Here is a 19900-nt window from a genome sequence, read left to right on the forward strand (position 1 = left end):
GTCATTTTAAATTCATGTGCAAGATGTGGAACACGGTCATATGAAAGTTTTGCAAAAAGAAAAGGGAAACTTCTTTCTAACTATATGCGCTGGTTACAGTAATTATTTACCTCTATCCCCATTTCGTAAAATACACATTTTGTAAAACAAGTTTAAGGCTTACAATAATATGTGCACACATATGGAAAAGTCAAAGTGGGTAACATGGACTTTCCTTAGCCCAGACAACCCACTGAGCTTCTCGGGAGTGTGTGTAAGGCCCTGGAAGTTTGTATAAATCTTAGGTTGAGGGGTGCGTCAGATCCTGTTGATCTTGGCTCAGGAGCGAAAGTCAATGAAATGATATTGCTAAAGGACAGGATGGCCTTGGCCATCCAGTGGTTTGAATCCTGCTACAGGTTGCACTTTCTCTCTTCTTATCAATAGGAGTGTGTCAGTGTAATAAGTGTGAGAAGCACAGGGTTAAAACATTTACTTGGAGAGAGGGTAGAGATTATAATAATCTGTACTGGGAATGCTAATTTATTAATGTTTCTCAATTTGCACTCTTCCTTTGTTTGTAACATTCTTGCTTTTAACAAGATTCTGCAACTTCCTTCCTGGAGTAGTACAAATGATCAAGTTCTGAGATGTAGGAAGGTGGGATTGCTCAGGGAAAGCATTACAGAGAGTCAGTCATGCTTCCCAGAAAGGGCAACAAGAGGCTCTTTCTAGAATATGGAGTAAGAGCAGTGATTTCTATTCTATAAGTGAGCCACAGCTCGAGAGCTGAACCGCAGCCTATAAAAGGCAATGTTCTTGGATGCTGGAATAGGCCCAAACAGAATTCTTTTGGGGGTGTTTAAGGGGAGCTGATGTCAGTGAAGAAGCTGAACCTCACTGAAGGGTAGAACCAGACTTAAGAAATATGTTTCAGGCAAACTGAAGATTTCTAGGGACCAGAGCCCAAAAGACTTGAAGAAGAGACAAAGAGAACTCCTCGGTTTGTGCAGGATAACCTGAAACCTAGGGGAGAATATTCAGGAAGCACCTAGAAAAATAATCTGTTGATTGATTGTGATCCTGGTGAAGATGCCTGCAGTACAAGACAGCTGCATAAGGTGAATTTATGTCGTCTTTCAATCAGGGCCAGAGGCATGGCCAGTTGTCCCACACCCGGGGAGATGAATGGGAAGCAGCCGCTGAGAGGGAGAGAATCCCATCAGAGCACCAGCAACCATGAAAACCCAGCTTCAGCAGGACCCTGCAGGCTGGCCGGTGAGCTAAACACCAGACAACCTCGAGGGCAGGAGTGAGGCCTAATCTCGTTTATATTACAGCGAAGCCAGAGAAAACATCATCATCAATACCTTTTCTATGTCCAGAAAATGTATGGCTCCCTCGGTGTCTAGAGAGCGACCTGAAAAAGTCCCCTCGGCCTGGGGAGGGCGGAGAGTGGGACAAGACATGGGCCAGCGGGAATTAAGACCTAGAAGGGGAGGTAGAGCTACAGAGTGTCTCAAGTAACTGGGGTATCCATGAATAAGAGAGATATTTAGTAAAGAAGCTAGTAATGACCAATTCTGATGCATGCTGTGTAACTTTAATGGTTGCAAGAAGTAGAAAGACAAGACAAGAAAAGGTATTTTTGAGTTAAGAAAATTAATGCTTGGAAAAACCATCGATCACATCTGCCAGTGTGGAAGTTGACAAAAAAAAAAATGAACAAAGAAACAAAATCAGGCTACTGATTGATAAACAAGGTTAACGATGATATATCACAGGGAGTGACCCCCATGCTCTCAGTGAGATTATTAGAATGTTGAACCCTTAGTGATTTCCTGGATCTCCAACTCAGGGTTCCTGCAAGTCAGAGAGGCACAGGGTCACAGGATGGATAGTGAGGACATTTATTAATGAATAAAAGGCCATGGTTTTTAGGTCTAAAGGTCTGTAAGTGACCTCTGTTATACTCCATTGGCAATACATTATTTTTATGCCACTGCAGAACCAAAGTGCGCTCTAGTGGGTTAATGTACCTATGGGGTTAATGAATTTACTCATCAAGTGAGAATTAGTTACTAAGGGGAAATATGAGCTGAATTTACACATGCAATATAAAATTAGCTTTGAGTTATCATATTTACAAATCATGGGCAAGGTCAGTTGAAAATAAATATATATTCACCTGGCACTGTCTTTGGTACATTTTCAGTTCCTGTAAGAGCTTCTGATTTTCATCTTGTAACTTATTCCGGCTTAATGCTATTTCACTCACAGCTGATTTTAGTTTTTCAATAATGAACTCGTCTCGTCCACTCATTTCACAGCTAGGATCTGGTTCATACATCAACCGAGGAATTTCAGAGCTATTGTCTTCTTCTATGCACTGTTTTTTACCATTTAGTTGAGTTTGGTAACTTTGTGCCTGTTTCTGAGAAATATGAAAATTGTGTCAATTAAATGGAGAATATTATATTTAAGCTTACATAAAGAATCATAGAGTCCTGGCCGGTGTGGCTCAGTTGGTTGGAGTGTCATTCCATATATTGAAAGGTTGCAGGTTCAATTCCTGGTCAGGGCACATACCTGGGTTGTAAGATTGATCCCTGGTAAGGGCACGTATGGAAGGCAACCACTTGATCGATGTTCTCTCTCCCATCGATCTTTCTCTCTCTCTCTTTCTCTTTCTCTCTCTCTCCCTTGCCCTCTCTCTAAAATCAATAAGCATATCCTCAAGTGAGGAATGGACATATCCTATAGCTCAACAATTATTTCTAGAATTTTAATCTAACAAAAGAATAGCATTAGTATTTAAAGTACATATACAATATTTGTTACAATATTGTAATAGCATAGAAGTGGAAACAACCTGAATGTGCATCAATAAGGAAATAATTGAAAAAAGTACAGTGTATCTATTATTTACTATGGTATATATGGTATATCTATGATATACTATGAAATACTATGCAGAATTAAGTAGAATTTTATGTAGCAACTCAAAATAATGTCCATGGCTTATTTATTAAATAAAAAACAAATTTTTAAAAAGGGAAAAATGCAACTTCCACTTAAATACATATTTTTACATGTTTTTACAAACAAAAGAAAAAGCAGTGAAGATAAACACCTAACTGTCAACAGTGTTTATATTAAATGGATAAAAATAGAGTAAGGGGTGAGGCTCTTAATTTTATGTTACATCATTTTGTATTGTTCAATTCGGGGAACATGTATGACATATAACTCAGTAACTTAAAGAAAGAATGAAAAATAAGTCATCAGCCAAACAATAGTTTCTTATTGGCTTTAATAAAAATTCAAAATTCCTTAGCCAAGCATTAAAGGCTTGTTACAATCTACATCCAATTCACCTACCACCCTTCCCCATCTCCCACATGGATTCCCAGCCAATCGACCCATTTTCCATTCCCAGAATTTGCCTTTTGCTCTCTTGCCTCAGTGACTTTGCCTGTTTTTTTCCACCACCTAGAATCCATTTTCTCTTGTCTCAAAACATATCCATTCTTCAAGGTCCAGGTCCAGTTCAACCCCTGCTGGAGGATGTTTCCTGGCTGAGTCCAAATTTTTCTTTGAATCCTTTGACTTCTAAAGGGATTTGGATTGTTTCTCTTTCCTTATCATTATTATCTGTAAGTCAGGACATGCTTATCTCTGTCTGGGCTGTGAAGTTCTTGAGGGCAGGGATCAAGCAACCCTAGACTTTCTAAGTGACTTGCCCATAGGCATGCAAAAACATGTTACTAGCAATGGACGCTTAAAAAAAACACCTGTTTTTATTGATTTCAGAGAGAGGAAGGGAGAGGGAGAGAGAGACATAGGACATCAATGATGAAAGGGAGTCATTGATCGGCTGCCTCCTGCACGCCCCCGACACGGGACCGAGCCTGCAACTGGGGCATGTTCCCTGACCGGGAATCAAACTGTGATCTCCTGGATCATGGGTTGATGCCCAACTACTTAGCCATGCCGGCCCAAGCAACAATGTACACTTTTAATAGCACCGTCCTTTAAGACATGGAGACTGAACTCACCATTGTAGATAGTTCATGCACTTACGACTTTAACCAGTGCTGTACCTGCTCTGGTTATTTTCTATTAGTTGGCATTTCTATTTGTAAAAAGGTTACATGCTGAATGGCAAAGGTAGTAAAATTTAACCTCTAATTTCTTCTAATTTAGAGGACAGTATTAGATAATGTACCTGAAATTGATTACACTTCTCAGACAACATTTTTTGTTGAGCATCTAAAGAAACCAGATGAGTCTGATAGAGTATCTCTTGCTTATCCCATTCTCTTGACTTTGCTCTAAATTCCTTTAAAAAAAAGTGGAGGGACAAACATAAGTCGGAGAAAATTATTCATTTTAAAGCACAATGAACAGGGCTTCTTTCATTTCTCTATCTTCATTCTGAGAAAAGAGTAAGTGCATATTTTCCCCATTAGAAAAAAAAAGTACAAAAACACTCATCTTGGATTTATTGCTAGATATACCTTAATTTTTATTAGGAAAATATGGAATTTGTAACTTAATCGTGTAAAACTTAAGCATTTTATTTGTTAAAAATGAAAAAAGTTGGTTACTAATAAGGAAGTTTCAAGCAACTTTTTGCATCCGGTACTTCCTTTCTATTTCCTGAGCTGACACCAGGAGTGTTTTCCTTTCTTTCATTGTCTACGCCCACTCACCAAACCTGTTTCTTGTGTTTTTTAAAAATATTTTCATTGATTTTTAGAGAGAGAGGGAGGGAGAGGGAGAGAGAAAGACAAACACCGATAGGCTGCCTCCTGCATGCTCCCATGTGCCCCGACTGGAAATGGAACCGGCACCTTTCCGTGCCTGGGAAGGTGCCCAACCAACTGGGCCGCACCAGCCAGGGCCCTGTTCCTTGTTTTTTTATGGGATGGGGTTTGGACTGATTTAGTGACTGTCCCTGTGGCTTTCAAAGCTACTATCCAAGGTGAAGCCAAGATCATCTCATTCTTGGGAACAGAATCTCAGGCCTCATTCAGGCAGCACCGACTAGCCTGGAGACGAAGTGGTAGAAACAGCGTGACACATCATGCTCAGTTGCTGGAGTTTTTGCTCAAGTAGTGTATTCAGGGAGCATGATTATCTGTTCATAACTCAACTCAAGGCGATGGCTCTGGGCATGCCAAAGAAAACTTCACTGCTCCTCAGTTTTGCCTAGGGTTGGTCATTGTATTTTACTTTCCTGTCTAGGCTGTAAGCAACTTAAGGGTAAGGACTGCACATTTCATTACTTTTGTATGCCTCACAGTGCCCGACAAAGTGCCAGACACCACTTATATTCCATGAATGTACAAACAAAAGCATGGTATCAATACTTCCTAGAACTGAAACGTTTCTCACTAAATTTTGCAAAGAAAACAAAATGGTTGGAAACAAACTCTATAGTTATTAGGTCTTTGACCGTATATTATTGCATATAGATACATGGCATGAATGTATTAATGTTTTCAATAATCAATTCAGTAATTTTTATTAAGCAACTAGTGTCCACCAGGTACTATGGAGAGATGAGAATTTGGAAATATTTCATGATTATATTTTTTTTGAAAGAAAAGTAATCAAGGAATGTGTAATAAAGTAGGAAAATGTACATGTAAATAATTTTACAGCACAAGTACAATATCAGTGGCACATAAAAGCCACGCAGAGGATGTCATAGTTATTTCAACCACCTCTAATAATATGTGAAATTGAAATAGTTCGTTTGGCCAGAGTGACTGGTGTTCTTTTGGAGGATTGTTAAAATGACTGGATTGGGCGTGCTATAAAATAAATTTACTTTTTTAGAGAATGAAAGCTTCGTCTTGTTTAAAATGAAAAGAAGATATAATTTCATATTTTCTATAGAGATCTGATTTTAAAGGCCATTTGGGGAAATTTTTATTTTATAAATCCACAAGTTCCAAAACAATCAGTGAAGAAAGGCTTTAAAGTAGGAAGCTTTCATAGTAACTACAGGTGACCTGAAGTTGAGTGGAGATGGGTAATAAGGTTGGAGGAATACAGACAGGCCCCCTTTTATGGCAAATAGACAAGTAAACTACAGTTGAACCTTCAACAACATGGATTTGAACTGCATGGGTCCCCTTACATGTGAGTTATTTTTTTAAATAAATACTGTAAATGTATTTTCTCTTCTTTATGGTTTTCTTAATATTTTCTTTATCTATAACATACAAAATATGTGTTAATCAACTACTTATCACTAAGGCTTCCAGTTAACAGTAAGCTATAAGTTATGTTTTGGGGAGAGTAAAAAGTAATACATGAATTTTTGGCTGCATGGGTTGAGGATCAGCACTCCTAACCCCCTTCTTGTACAAGAGTCAACTGTATATTAAGATAAATGGAGATAGTTTATTTAAAGTTATTGACTTTGATCTTGACATTTGACAATTTAAAATCAGGTACATGAAAACAGTATCTTTAGTAATAGTGATAAATGTATAAAGCTTGGTTCTAGTAGAAAATAGATAAAATTTCAAAATGTTATGAGGCTCATGAAAATTGATGTTTACTTAAAAAAAAAAAGTATTGATTTCAGAGAGAGGGAGGGGGAGGGAGAGAGAGAGAGAGACAGAAACACCAATGATGAGAGTCATTGATCAGCTGCCTCCTGCACGCCCCCTGCTGGGGATCGAGCCCGAAACCCGCTGAGCCATGACAGCTGGGCTGATGTTTACTTTTAATCTAAAAAGGAGTCTTTGGAGTCACAGGTCAAACTTAGATAGTTCATATCTTTCAGATAATACTAATATTTAACATTACCCATCCAATAACCTCAGTCTTGAAAATTAAGTATTTCCCAACATGCTTTAGGAGGAGGCAGGAGCATTAACCTCAATCACTTACAAATTCTACAACAGACAGAAATGAGGCCAAGCAAGGCTAGAAATGTGCGTCACAGACATATCAGCAGGTGCTTCTAACGCTCCTGGCTTCCTTGGTCTTACAGATGTATTGGTTTCAAGATGAGCAGGCAAGCACAAAATATCCAGCACTTACGGGGCCCTGAAGAGACCTGGGGAGCTTTATAAGGATTTTTGTAGGGACTGGTTCCTACAGCCCAGGTCCCAGAGGGTCTGCAGACTTGCCTCCAGAGTAAGTACTCCATGGCAGGAAAGCCTTTTCTGGGTCTTTAAAGTTGAGAGTGGGTCAGGGGTAATAAAAGTAGAGTTTTTAGTGGAAGCTACATTATTTTATTTCTATATTATTTTACATGTTTATATACGTATATATTTTCAATTCCTCTACTAAATATTAAGAAATGGAGCAAACATTTCTTTAGTAATGTCAGGGACTCTCCAAGCCTCCACCTATAAGATAGTTTTTTTATTTTGAAAATTTTCATACTTACATAAAAGTAGAGAGTATAACAAACTTCCACATACCCTTCGCCAGTTTAACTACCATTGACTTAGTCCAGTTTTATTTCACCTCTCTCTTCCCTTTTTTGTTGGGAGTATTTTAAGGCAATGTCCAGACCTCATGCATTTTCACCCCTAAATGTTTCAGCATGCATCTAAATTAATATATATATGTATATTTATATTTTTTTCCTTTCATAACTACAACGTCATCAATAAGATACTTTCAGTCCCCTGTGAGGTTAACAGGTTGCCCTAAGGTCACAGAGCAAATAAATGAGTCAGTGAGGACCTGCTTTAAGTTATAAACTGTCCTGTTCTCCCCCTATAGCATGCTGCTTCCCACTGCTATATCACTACAGCAGTGTATAAATGTTTGTCCCAAAGGAAAAAAAGCTTAGATGCAGATTGAAACTGGAACAGTTCATCTCTTACATATTAATTTTCACATGGCTCTAAGTAAAAACAGGTGCATGAAGTGTTTCCATAATTATACAGATTAAACTGTATCTACATAGTGTGCCTAAAATTTTTTGTACAAATACAAACATATCATATTTTGTGACTAATTTCCACTATAATTTTATGATACATTTTATGAAATATTTAGTTTCCTAAATGTAAAATGTATACACATAAAGTACTTAATATTAATTTAAGGCTTTTCTTTGTCTAAACAATTTTTTTATTGATTTTAGAGAGGAAGGAAGCGGGGGAGAGAGAGAGAGAGAAAGAGAGAGAAACATTGATGTGAGAGAGACACATCCATCAGTTGCCTCCCATAAGTGCCTGGACCATTGGCCAGGGCTGTGTAAACAATTTATATGAATGTGACTTTCCCACTACAATGCATGAGTGTCAGTCAAATGGATATTCAGTGGCTTGACTGCTGCATTTTCGGTGAGAGCAAATGTGTAGACAGCGCACATTGTTAGCCACCTTCGTGAGACCGGTATGTTTCTAAAGCCAGTTTAGTTACGCCACAGCAAGAACCAGGGGGTTATACACACTGCATTTCCCTAGAGGGTCAACAAAATTACTAGTGGTAGTAATTTTATATTAAAAAGTGTATATTCATTATTCAGTAGAATATAAAATTTGCAGGAATCAAAGAACTTATATGCATATATGCATAACCCATGGACACAAACAATAGTATGGGGAAGGCCTGGGGGTGTGTGGATGTGGGGTGGAGGGGATCAATGGAGGAAAAGGGGACATCTGTAATACTTTTAACAATAAAGACAAATTTTAAAAAAGTAAAAAATATAAACTAAAACCCTAAGCTTCCAACAAAGTTATTGCAACAGGCTGTTTTTTTTAGGGCTGTGATTCCAGATTTTGTTTTTTCTGCTCTTAAAAATATTTAGGAGGAAAAGTTTGAGAAGGCTTGTTAATTGAAGAGTAAAGTGATAAAGTATAAAACTGGGCAATAGAAATTAGACAGGAGGAAGGAGATAAGAGGCACCGGACAGAGGAAAGAGGAAAACCTGGGCTGGAGTATGAAAAAGAGGAAGGACCAGATCTGGGAGTCCGAGGAGGCCCCTGCCTGGGTGACTGGGGGTGCAGGGCACCATCAGCCAAGACAGAAGTCACTGGCTGGGGCTGGCGGGAGGTGCGGCGCAGGGCCTGAGGACAGTGACAGAAACGGAGGGAAACAGCGTGATAAGGGTCAACTAGGGGTCAGTTAGAAAACAACGACGTAGCACCGGGAACTCGGCTAATGTCAGGAATGGGAATTTATAGGAGAATCTCTCTCCGCTGTACATGACCTGTGGGCGGAATGCCCAAGAACATAGGGAAGCAGAATAGCTGGTTTGTTTTTCCCAAGGTTGGAAGGTTAAGGGGTGAGAGTGAGCGCATCTGTGACGCAGGAGACCTTCTCAGGACTGAGACGTTAGACCTCGGAGGGGATGGGGTGGCTATACTGGAGTGGCGCCACCTCTTTAAAGAAAGGCCCTGACACCTCAGGCTCTGTTCTGAGAACTGTTACGGGGCTTCACTGGGATTTAAGTACCTAATAGGTAAGTGGGCATGAAAAGATTATTATTAGATGTTCGCTCTAACAGACCCCGGGGATGTCCTTCAGTTTCATTCAACATCTGAAGTTTCTTTGAACTTCTCTTTTTTTTTGCTCTCCAAAAATGCTGATATGTGTAAAAGATGCACAAATCAAAGCGATGCTTTAATTCACTAAGTGCCTGAAGGGCAGGTGCGCTATGGAAATGTGTGCAAGGAGGTTTTGATCCGTAATGGTTCATCACCACAGCCGCACATGCCATCGTGAACACCGGCGACAAATAGCCACCCCACCCCCGCCCGCCACCCAACAACGAAATCAACCTTTAATACACAGGAGGAGACTAAGGAAATATAGCTCACCTCTAATTTCTGGTTCAAATTACTCGGTTCAAAGGGTGTTTCGTCTTTGAGGTGTGGTAACTCTTTTCGTCGAAATTTATTTTGTTTCATCTGGTGTAATCTCAGCTTTTCAAAGCTATTAGTTAGTTTGGAAAACTGTAAATAATAGGGAATGCTAACATGTTACTATTACTAGTAATTTTTAACTTGATTTCACTCTAGTTCTATTCTGTGTACCTCTTTGAAAATTTAAGTCATGATTAGAAAACACAGTAAAGCTTAAATGTTCCAATTAGTGAAGATAGAACCAGTTATTAAAACTAAGTTATTGAAGTTGAACACAATTCAGCTTCCATGTAAATTTGGGACTTCATTAACCGTACAGTTAAACAGTGACTCACTTGATAAATGTTTTGTTCAGTTTGTTTTAACCATATGTAGCAAAGCTCATAATTTTAAAAAACCAAGTTTGTTTCCTTACTTTTATTTAGTGCCACCTTGTGTCGACAATTTTAATTTCAATATCTCAATCTATAAAATAAGCAGGTTATACTTTATTCAAGAAAGCAGAATACTTAATTTAAAAGATAGAAACAACATAAATGACTTACTCATGTTGATATAAGCTTAAATAAATTTAAATATCAAAATTGATATGTTTCCTTACCCATAATTCTTTTTATAATTTAGACTGTATTATCTTTCTGTTTCTTTTTCTACTGTCAAATAATAAGTTAAAAGCAGCATGGTCAATCCACATCTGTGAGGAAATTTCTGTATGTTTACAAAAGTTTTTTTATTTGCAAATAATTATAGATTCACAGGAAGTTATAAAGATATTACAGAGAGGTTCCGAACCCTCTTCCCCCAGTTTCTCCCAATATTTACACCTTATGAACTAGGGTATAATACCAAACCCAGGAAATTGAAGCCAGTACAATATATGTGCATAGTTCTATGCCATTTTTTATCACACGTGTAGATTTGTGTGACCACAACCACAACCAAGATATAGAACCATCCCATCACCACCAAGATCTCCCTGGTGCCCTTGTAGTCACACTCATCCCCATTACCCCCCACTCCTAACCCCTGGCAACCACTAATTTGTTTTCCATCTCTGTATTTTGTCATTTTGAGAATGTTATAAAATACAATCAAACTATATAAGGCCTTTGGAGATTGGCTGTTTTTACTCAGCATAATGCCCTTGAGATTCATGAGTGTACCAATAATTCATTTCCTTTTATTGCTCAGTGTAATTCCATGGTATGGATGTAACCACGGTTTGTTTAATCATTCACATATTGAGGCATTTTGGTTATTTCCAGTTTGGGGCTATTACAAATAAAGCTATGGACAACCGTCTACTTTATTGGATATTAAGTAGTCACTTCTTTCTTTTTTCCCCCTCATATAATTTAAAAATTTGAAATATAATTCATCTACTGTAAAATTCACCCTTTAAACTATACAATTTATTGGTTTTTACTGTATCAACAAAGTTGTGAAGCCATCACAATACCTAATTTCAGAATATTTTCATCGCTGCAAAAAGAAATCCCACACCTATTAAAGTGACTACACATGTCCTCCTTCCCCAAGCCCCCAGTAACTACTAAAATCCACTTTATGTCTCTATAGATTTGCCTGTTGTGACCATGTCATATTAATGGAATCATCCAATGTGTGATCTTTTGGGTCTGGCTTCTTTCTCTTAGCGTAATGCTTTCAAAGTTCATCCATGTTTTAACATGGATCAATAAATACATCATTTCTTTTTATGGCTGAATAATATTCTATCACATGGACATACCACTTTTTGTTCATCCATTAATCAATTTATGGACATTTGGGTTATTTCCACTTTTTGGATATTGTGAAAAATGCTGCTATGAACATTTGTACAAGTTTCTGTGTGAATACACGTTTTTATTTCTCTTGGGTATATACCTAGGAGTAGAATTGCCAGGTCATATGGAAACTCTAAAGTTTAACTTTTTAAGGAACTGCCAAATTATTTCCAAAAGTGCCTGAATCATTTTCCATTCCCACTGGTAATGTGTAGGGTTCCAATTTCTCTGTGTCTTCACCAACACTTGCTATTGTTCACCTTTTTTATTACACCCATCCTAGTGGGTGTGAAGGGGTATCTTATTATAGCTTTGATCTGCAGTTCCCTAATGACTAATGACATTGAGCATTTCATGTGCTTATTGGCCATTTCTATATAACTTTTGTAGAAATGTCTATTCATATCTTTGCCCATTTTTACATTTGATTATTTGTTTTTTTATTGTTGGTAAGTTATTTTTAAAATTTTCGATACTGGTCACTTATCAGAGATATGATTTGCAAATATTTCCTTCCATTTTGTGTATTGTCTTTGACTTTCTTGATGGTGTACTCTGAAGCACAAAGGTTTTTCAATTTTGATGAAGCCGAGTTTATCTAATTTTTCTTGTGCTTTTGGTGCCAAATCTAAGATACCATTGCCTAATGCAAAGTTAGAAATATTTACTCTTAATGTTTTTTTCTAAAAGTTTTACAGATTTAGTTTTTAGAGTTAGGTCTTTGATCCATTTTGAGTTAATTTTTGTCTACGGTTTAGGAAGTGTCCCACTTAATTCTTCTGTATGTGGATATTCAGTTGTCCCTTTACTGTTTGTTGAAAAGACAATAGGCATTTCCCACTGAATTATCTTGGTACCACTTTTGCTTTCTTTTGATTAATATTTGCCTGGTATATTTTTCTATCTTTTTACTTTCAACAGACACATATACACATATTTGAAGTAGGTTTCTGGAATAGAGCATATAGTTGGGCCGTATTTTTAAAATGTACTCTGTCATTCTCTATCTTTTAATTGGTATATTTAGACCATTTCCATTTAATGTAATTATTGATGTTAGGGCTTAAGCCCAACTTGTTTTGTTTGTTCTCCAGCTTTTGGTTTCTTTGTTTTAGCTTTCCTGTCTTCCTCTGGGTTATTTTTAGAATTCCATTTTAATTTACCTATAGTGTTTTGAATATATCTTTTTATATAGCTTTTTAAGTTGTTGCTCTAGGTATTATGTTATATATACATCATTAACACAAATTCTACTGGTGTTGAGATTTTACCAGTTCAAACAAAGTATAGAAATCTTATTTCTCTCTGTCTTTACCCTGACCCATTTATAACATTATTGTCTTAAGTAGTTCCTCAATATACATTAAGAACATTAGACATTGTTTTAATTTTTATATCATCTGTCAAACAACTAAGAAAACTCAAGAGAAGGAAAATCTATTGCATTTAACCATATTTTTACTCTTTCCAGTATTTTTTTTTCCTTCCTGATGTTTCAAGATTCTTTCCTTATCATTTCCTTTCTGCAAACAGAACTTCTGTTAGCCATCCTTTTAGTGAAGATCTATTGGTGACAAATTCTCTTAGTTTTTCTTCCTTTGAGAATGTCTCAATTTCCCTTTCATTCTGAGACATAGAACTCCTGGACACAGAATTCTGGGTTGATATTTCTGCTCTTTCAGTAATTGAAAAATATTCCACTTCCTTCTGGCCTCCATGGGTTTGGATGAGAAATCTGTTACCTGAATTGGTTTTTCCCTATTTGTATGGTGTTATTTCTGTCTTGCTGCTTCCAAGATAATTTTTTTTGTGTGTGTAGGTTTCTTTGGGTTTATCATGTTTGAGTTTCACTAAGCTTCTTGAATCTGTAAGTTTACACCTTTTGCCAACTTTTGAAACTTTTCCACCATTGCTGCATTGAATACTTTTTCATTCCCACCCTTTCCTCGTCTCCTCCTGGGACTCTGACGACACAGATCTTCAATCTTTTCTTACAGTACTGTATCTCCCGGAGGTTAATTTTCCGTTAGTCTATTTTCTCTCTGTTGTTCAGATTGAGTAATTTCTATGTTGCTGTTTCCAAGCTTGTTGATTGTTTTCTCTACCCGCTCCATTCTGCTTTTAAGTCCATCCATTGAATTTTTTTTTGTTTGGTTACTGTACTTTTCAGTTATAAAATTTCTGATTGATTGTTCCTTATAGTTTAATTTTTTTGCTAAAACTTTCTAGTTTATCATTTGTTTCAAGTATGTTTGTAAATTGCTCATTGAAGCATTTTTATACCAGCTGCTTTGAAATCCTTGTCAGATGATTCTAACATCGGTACCTACTCAAGGTCAGTATCACTTGATTGTCTTTACTCATTTGAGTTGAGATCTTTCCGCTTCTGGTATAATGAATGATTTTTTTATTGAAACATACACATTTTGGGGTATTGTGCTATAACACTCTGTATTTTGTTTAAATATTATGTTTTAGTAGCCTTCTTCTGATAACATTCCAGCAGGGAAAATGGAATGCTACCGCATTACTTCCAGCTGGCAGTGGAAGTCCAGGTCTTGGCCTTAGTTGGTAACCCAGGAAAGGTGTTCCTTAATTGCTATTGAGTGGGAGTGGGACTTCAGGCTCCTCACTAGTCTTTCACTGACACCACCTTGACTGGAGGGGTATAGGTGCCTTATTACTGCTTCTCACATGGCCTTCGGGGATACTACAGTGAGGGTAGGTAGCCTTGTCACCACTGAGGGGTGGTGAACATCCTGATTCCTCATTAGGCTTCCCCATACCATTCCAGAGAGGAGGGGGGGGCCCTCATTACCAGCAGATAGGCATAGATATCTAAGCTCTCCACATGGTCTCCACTGACACCTGGGTTGGGAAGGGCTTTGCTAATGCCCAGTGGTAATGAAATTCCTGGCTCTTCACTTAGTCTTCTCTGATTCTTGCCCGGCGGGGGAGTGGCGGGGCTGGGCTACATAATTATAACCTAGGGATGGAAACCTAGGCTGTCTACTAAGTCTCTGCTGGTGGGGTGTGTTTGGGGTTGTAGTCTTTTCCTGGTTTGTTCGGCTGGAGTAATCATGTTTAATCTTGCTAGGCTGTCTTTTTGCTGGTCTTTTGGCTAAAGAGAGAAGGCTTTCTTTGGGCCTCTGTTTGGTTGGTTGGTTGTGCCCACTGGAGTGTCTGGGTTGCTGACTCAACCCAGGGAACTCACTACCATGTTGTTCCTTGGGTCCCGTGGTCCTAATTGGTCTGTCTCTTCTCTCTACTTCCCAGTCTTCTTATACTGTTTTATAAATAATGTCCAGGGGTTCTAGTTGTATTTAGCAGAATTAATAAGAAAAAGTAAATCTACTCCATCTTTTCAGAAGTGGAAATCTCAAATGTATATATATTATAATTTTATTATGGTTAGTAGGAAAGGAAAATACCCCCCTTTTTAAAAAAAAGCAATTCCTACAGGAAAGCTTTGACAGAGTTGAGTAATTCAAGGCAGAGTGCAGGAAAGTGTATCCTTATGATCTTTTAGAAAAATGAAATTGCAAATAAATCAGGAATTTCAAAGAAGGTAGCAGTAGAGTAAGATAGCAGCAACACAAGCATGTTTGCCACAAAACAGCATTTTCTGGTTAGAAAAATGACATATTACTAGCTATGATGCAAATCAAGTCAGTATATAGTACTTTTTTCTCTTTGTCTTTTTACCTCCTTCCCTCTTTCTTTCTTTTCTGCTTAAAGCATCAAATGTCTAGGATTCATATATTAAATGACTGCTCAAAACCTATAAATAAGGCCAAAAGCTTTTTAACAACAGGCATAAAAAAAAAAAAGCCAGAAATTAAAGATTTGGTAAGCATGACTGACCTAATTAAATATAATTTGGAGATCCTACTTACTTGTATCTAAATTACTACACATTTGCAAACTTATTCCAGATCATGATCTCTTTGTTTATACTGAACAATTATAGTGATTTATTATGTAGGTTGCAATTTTAGAGCTTTATCTTTAAAAAATATATATATGTTTTTATTGACTTCAGAGAGAGAGAGGGAGAGGGAGAGAGAGAAACATCAATGATGAGAGTCATTAACTGGCTGCCTCCTGCACGCCCCCTGCTGGGGATCGAGCTGGAAACCTGGGCATGTTCCTTGACCGGGAATCGAACTGAGATCTCCTGGATCATAGGTTGATGCTCAACCACTGAGCAACACCGGCCGGGCTAGAGCTTTATCTTTATAGAAAACACAAGGTCAATTGACTTAGGTGTTAAATATTTAGTCTTAGCAAGGGAACAAAACATATAAAATGGGGAGAAAAGGGGACATCTATAATATTTTAAACAATTAAAAAAAAACATATAAAGTTTCATAATTCAAGCTAACATGTAGTGGCAGCTATTTAAATTGCAGACAAGATGTCTAAGACATAGATCATACCTATTATGTGGCATCAAATGTTTCATATCCAATATTAGTGGCTGGTAACCTCTCTAAAAAAGGTACTTAAGGAGAAGCATAAACAACTTTGGGCTCCTTTAACTACATTACCATTTATGAAATCTTTGCACTCCAAAAAAAGTTGGTTATAAAGTACAATTACCATATTTTCCACTGATTCGTTTACTAAGTTAAGCAACGATATATCATCTAACAGACCTGAGAAGCTCAGATGACTATTGCCCTATATGTTATCTGTGTAAGGGAGAGAAGACTTTTTGCTTTCCAGCACAGTGGGGAGATACAGGAATAAATAAGAAGGAAATCAGTATCCCTCTCATCACAGATGCAGAACCCTATCATTTCTGAAAGAGCCTTCCAATAACAAAGTAATAAAACCCAGTTTTGTTCTTTCAGTTATCTATTTCATAATAACAAATGTGCGTATTTTAAATTGCCACAGAAAAAAGGACTTCCCTATATTAGAGAGTAATGACTCCAAAATACTAATTTTATTGTTGCTGTTGTTGTTGCTCACATAGCTATTTATTATATAATTAATCAACAAGTCACTTGATAAACAGAAAGCTGTAACAGTTGAATAGATAAGAGGTCACAATCTAGTAAAAGGCAAAATCAATACATATAAAACAATGAAAGACAGGGCCAAACATATAGCCTATAGTTAAAATATAAGAACTTTTGCTTGTATTAAAAACTATCAATTTTAATACAATTAACACAATTTTATAGGTCAAAACATATATCAGAATGTTTGACAGTAAATAAATAAGTCTTCTTACTTGAGTTTTTAGGGTTTGTAGTTGTCCTTCATAATTCTGAGTCATTGCTAAGTTACATTTTTCCAGACTGTCCAGCTTCTGTCTAAGTAATCCCACCTGCATTAAGAATAAAATTTTATTTTGGTTTTACTGAATTTTGCCTGACAAAGTTAAAAATATGCAAGAGAGGGGTACAATTCAAACAGAACTGCTGTACCAAACCCAGAATAAATATTTGTACTGCAGTGCTTAAAATAGCTATTAATAATGACATTCACGAAAGCCAAACATTGCTGGCACGATTCCCTGGGTACACATGGGGACACTATGGTGTGGGTGTGTGACAGGTCCTTGCGGCCGTCACGTTTCACAGGGAGGTGTGCAGGTCACTTTGCACTCTCTTTTCGGCAGGCTTCTGGTACCATTACCCAGGCAGAGCCTCTCCCGACACACCCAGCTCTTACTTTAAGCCCCACTGCCTTCCATGGGAGCTCTGCTTTGGCTGGGAGATGGGACAATTGTCACATTTTATATGAATGACTAACATATAAAAAAGAAAAAGAAAAATGTCTAACAGGAGTTCTTAGGGATTTGGCTTACGGAATGTGTCTGCTTGAGAGGAGGGGAGGCACTGTTTACACGTGTCATTACAGGTGTGGAAGTGAGAGGAACAGTCCCTTGAATGTAGCGCGAAGGGAAACCAGAGCCGGTAACTCAGTCACTAGGCCAAACAGCGACATCGTTACTATGCCAAAATCCAAGTTCCAGTGAGAGGCCAACAAAGGTAGGAAATGGCTGCTGAACACATTGACTGAGGAGGTTTTAGCATATGACTAATAAACATTTCTCTTCTGCTTCGCCCAAAAGAAAAATTCAGACACAGAGTCCACCTTAGGTAAACGCTCATACATTCTGCTACAACCTAAGCAGCCTGCAGGGGCTGAGGGCAAGCCTGTTGAGTGGGTGACCAGGTACACACACACACACACACACACACACACACACACACACACTCCACCAAACTCTCAACATTTCACTTCTTTCAGGAAATATTTTCTAGTGGATTAGAAAGTGCAAATGCTTTTGAACTCCGCCTGGTCCAGGGACCCAGCCTGGACAGCTATAGTCTTGTTTCTAGAACAGCAAAAGCACTGACATGTTTCCTTGCCAACAATATTTATTGCACATACATACTGAATAGTTGTTTACTTTTCTAGATGGCTTTGATGCTGTATTTCTGTCTGCATCAGCAAATTTTTATGGGGTTAGGCTCTGTCACTTATTTTGATAGAACATATTTAGCCCATTATGACAGAATTTTGAGCAATAATTATTAATGCTGATGCCTCATAAAAACGATGTGCAATGAAAAACAGTCTGATAGACTAAATACTATTTGTAACAGTCTGAGGAACTAACAGTTTATTAACACAGATATTCAGTACCTCTTGACCCTTCTGATCCAAACAAGTTTGTGCATTTGCCAGCTCTTGATCCCGAAGGTCTAACCTTGTCTCCAAGGCCCGCATCTTCCTTTCCCAGTCCAATTTCTTGTTGCTCACCATGATGTCAATTTGTTCCATTAATTCCTGAAGCTCGGCCTCACAAGGAGAAGCTCTGCCAATTGTAGAAAAGTAAAATGCATTTTTAAAAAGTTAAATGTGAGGACAGGAAAAATGATTACATGGCTCTGAATAAATCATTATTTCCTCAAATTGTTCAATTATGTAAATAAGAAGTTCGAAAGCTAGAGGTTAATTTTTTAAATTAAAACTAAAAGCTAATTTCAGATCTAACAGTGTATATACATTAAATTTTTTAAAATGACATCTCCTAAAACACAGCTGCTGTCATAATACAATACAATACATCAACAAAGTCACTGTCTGCATTCTCTTCTTAGTGCAGGTGGTAGCACACGGGTCTCCCTGAACCAAGACTTCTGACCGAGACAAGGGAGTTCTAAAATGAAAATACACTGTTCTGCAAATTTTATGTCAGGAATAAATTTGCGATAAAAGTTAACTAAATAAACAAACAAGCAAATAACATTTTTAGAGTGCACGAATTCTAAGGAAAATTCTAATTATGGAAAATGGCTCAGTGTTCTTGCATGTGAATATCCATGTACCTATGTCTGTCATAACTTGAGGAGGTTCGACGGCAGGCAAACTGGGGCTTCAGTTGTGCCTGTCAAGGACAGAAGAGCAAGCCCAGTCAAGATAGGGCCAGATTCAAGGGTATTACCTGGCTATGGGGCTGCTCCTCCAGGAGGGGAACTTGGTGTGATCTGACCAGTGTCTGGAAGGAATCTGATCAGGCAGGTGTGGTCAAAGAAATGTAAGTCTTTAGACAGCGGGGGAACTATTAGTCAGAGGTGGCAATATGTTGGGTCTCTGAGGGTCTGTTGTGTTTGAAACAAAATCCCTGGTAATAACTAGAACTATAGAGACTGAGAGTTGGTGAGAAGAGAGGTTGCTGGGTGCTTGCAGGGCAGGATTCTCCTTCACAGCAGCTGAAGCATTCCCCAGGGGCCTGGCATAGTCTAGTCATCCACACTGGAGAGCAGGTAGCTATTGAAGCCTCAGACTTCAGCCTAAGGAGCACACAGGTCCATACTGGGAAAGCAAGTTATTTCAGTATCCATTCAATGGTGGCAAGGGGGCTTCTGATATATTTGTGTAGCTGGGGGGAAGGTAGGTGCAAAATGACATTTCCTCCATTTAGTTTCACCAAATCAAAATTTCAGGGCTAATTAAGGATCATTTAGCATTTTGAAAAACTAAGGCCCAGTAAGGTCAAAGTCACACATTAATTAGTGTCAGAGTCAGAACTAGATTGTAGGCAGCTGCTTCCCATCTTAAGCTCCATTCTGTATCCCACACAGGAAAAGACATGGTGTTTTGAATGAGAACTTGCTTGAAATGTATAATACAAATTAGTTCCATTGCAATAGGGTTAGAAACAGGTAATAGAACCCAAAGAACTCAGAATTTCCAGAACTGCTTTCTGAAATACCCAGAGTCAACTCGAACAAGGGATGTCCCTTTGAGTGGTTT

General features: G+C 37.9%; 1 protein-coding gene and 1 long non-coding RNA gene across 2 annotated transcripts in view; one reads left to right on the forward strand and one right to left on the reverse strand.

Annotated features, from left to right (window-relative positions):
• Positions 1-19900, forward strand: part of LOC107532444 (uncharacterized) — a 219773-nt gene that overhangs the window by 120012 nt on the left and 79861 nt on the right. The gene's annotated exons all lie outside the window — the stretch shown is intronic.
• Positions 1-19900, reverse strand: part of DEUP1 (deuterosome assembly protein 1) — a 76509-nt gene that overhangs the window by 36379 nt on the left and 20230 nt on the right. Inside the window, exons 2-7 of the mRNA XM_087822121.1 lie at positions 18973-19031; positions 18287-18458; positions 16863-16958; positions 9789-9923; positions 4208-4321; positions 2168-2413 (exon numbers count right to left, since the gene is read on the reverse strand). Of these exons, the coding sequence (XP_087678247.1) occupies positions 2168-2413; positions 4208-4321; positions 9789-9923; positions 16863-16958; positions 18287-18458; positions 18973-19031 (822 nt within the window). The remainder of the gene's footprint in view (positions 1-2167; positions 2414-4207; positions 4322-9788; positions 9924-16862; positions 16959-18286; positions 18459-18972; positions 19032-19900) is intronic.

This window comes from Miniopterus natalensis, chromosome 11, assembly GCF_054644295.1.
Source record: "Miniopterus natalensis isolate mMinNat1 chromosome 11, mMinNat1.hap1, whole genome shotgun sequence".
In the NCBI taxonomy this organism is placed as follows: Eukaryota; Metazoa; Chordata; class Mammalia; order Chiroptera; family Miniopteridae; genus Miniopterus; species Miniopterus natalensis.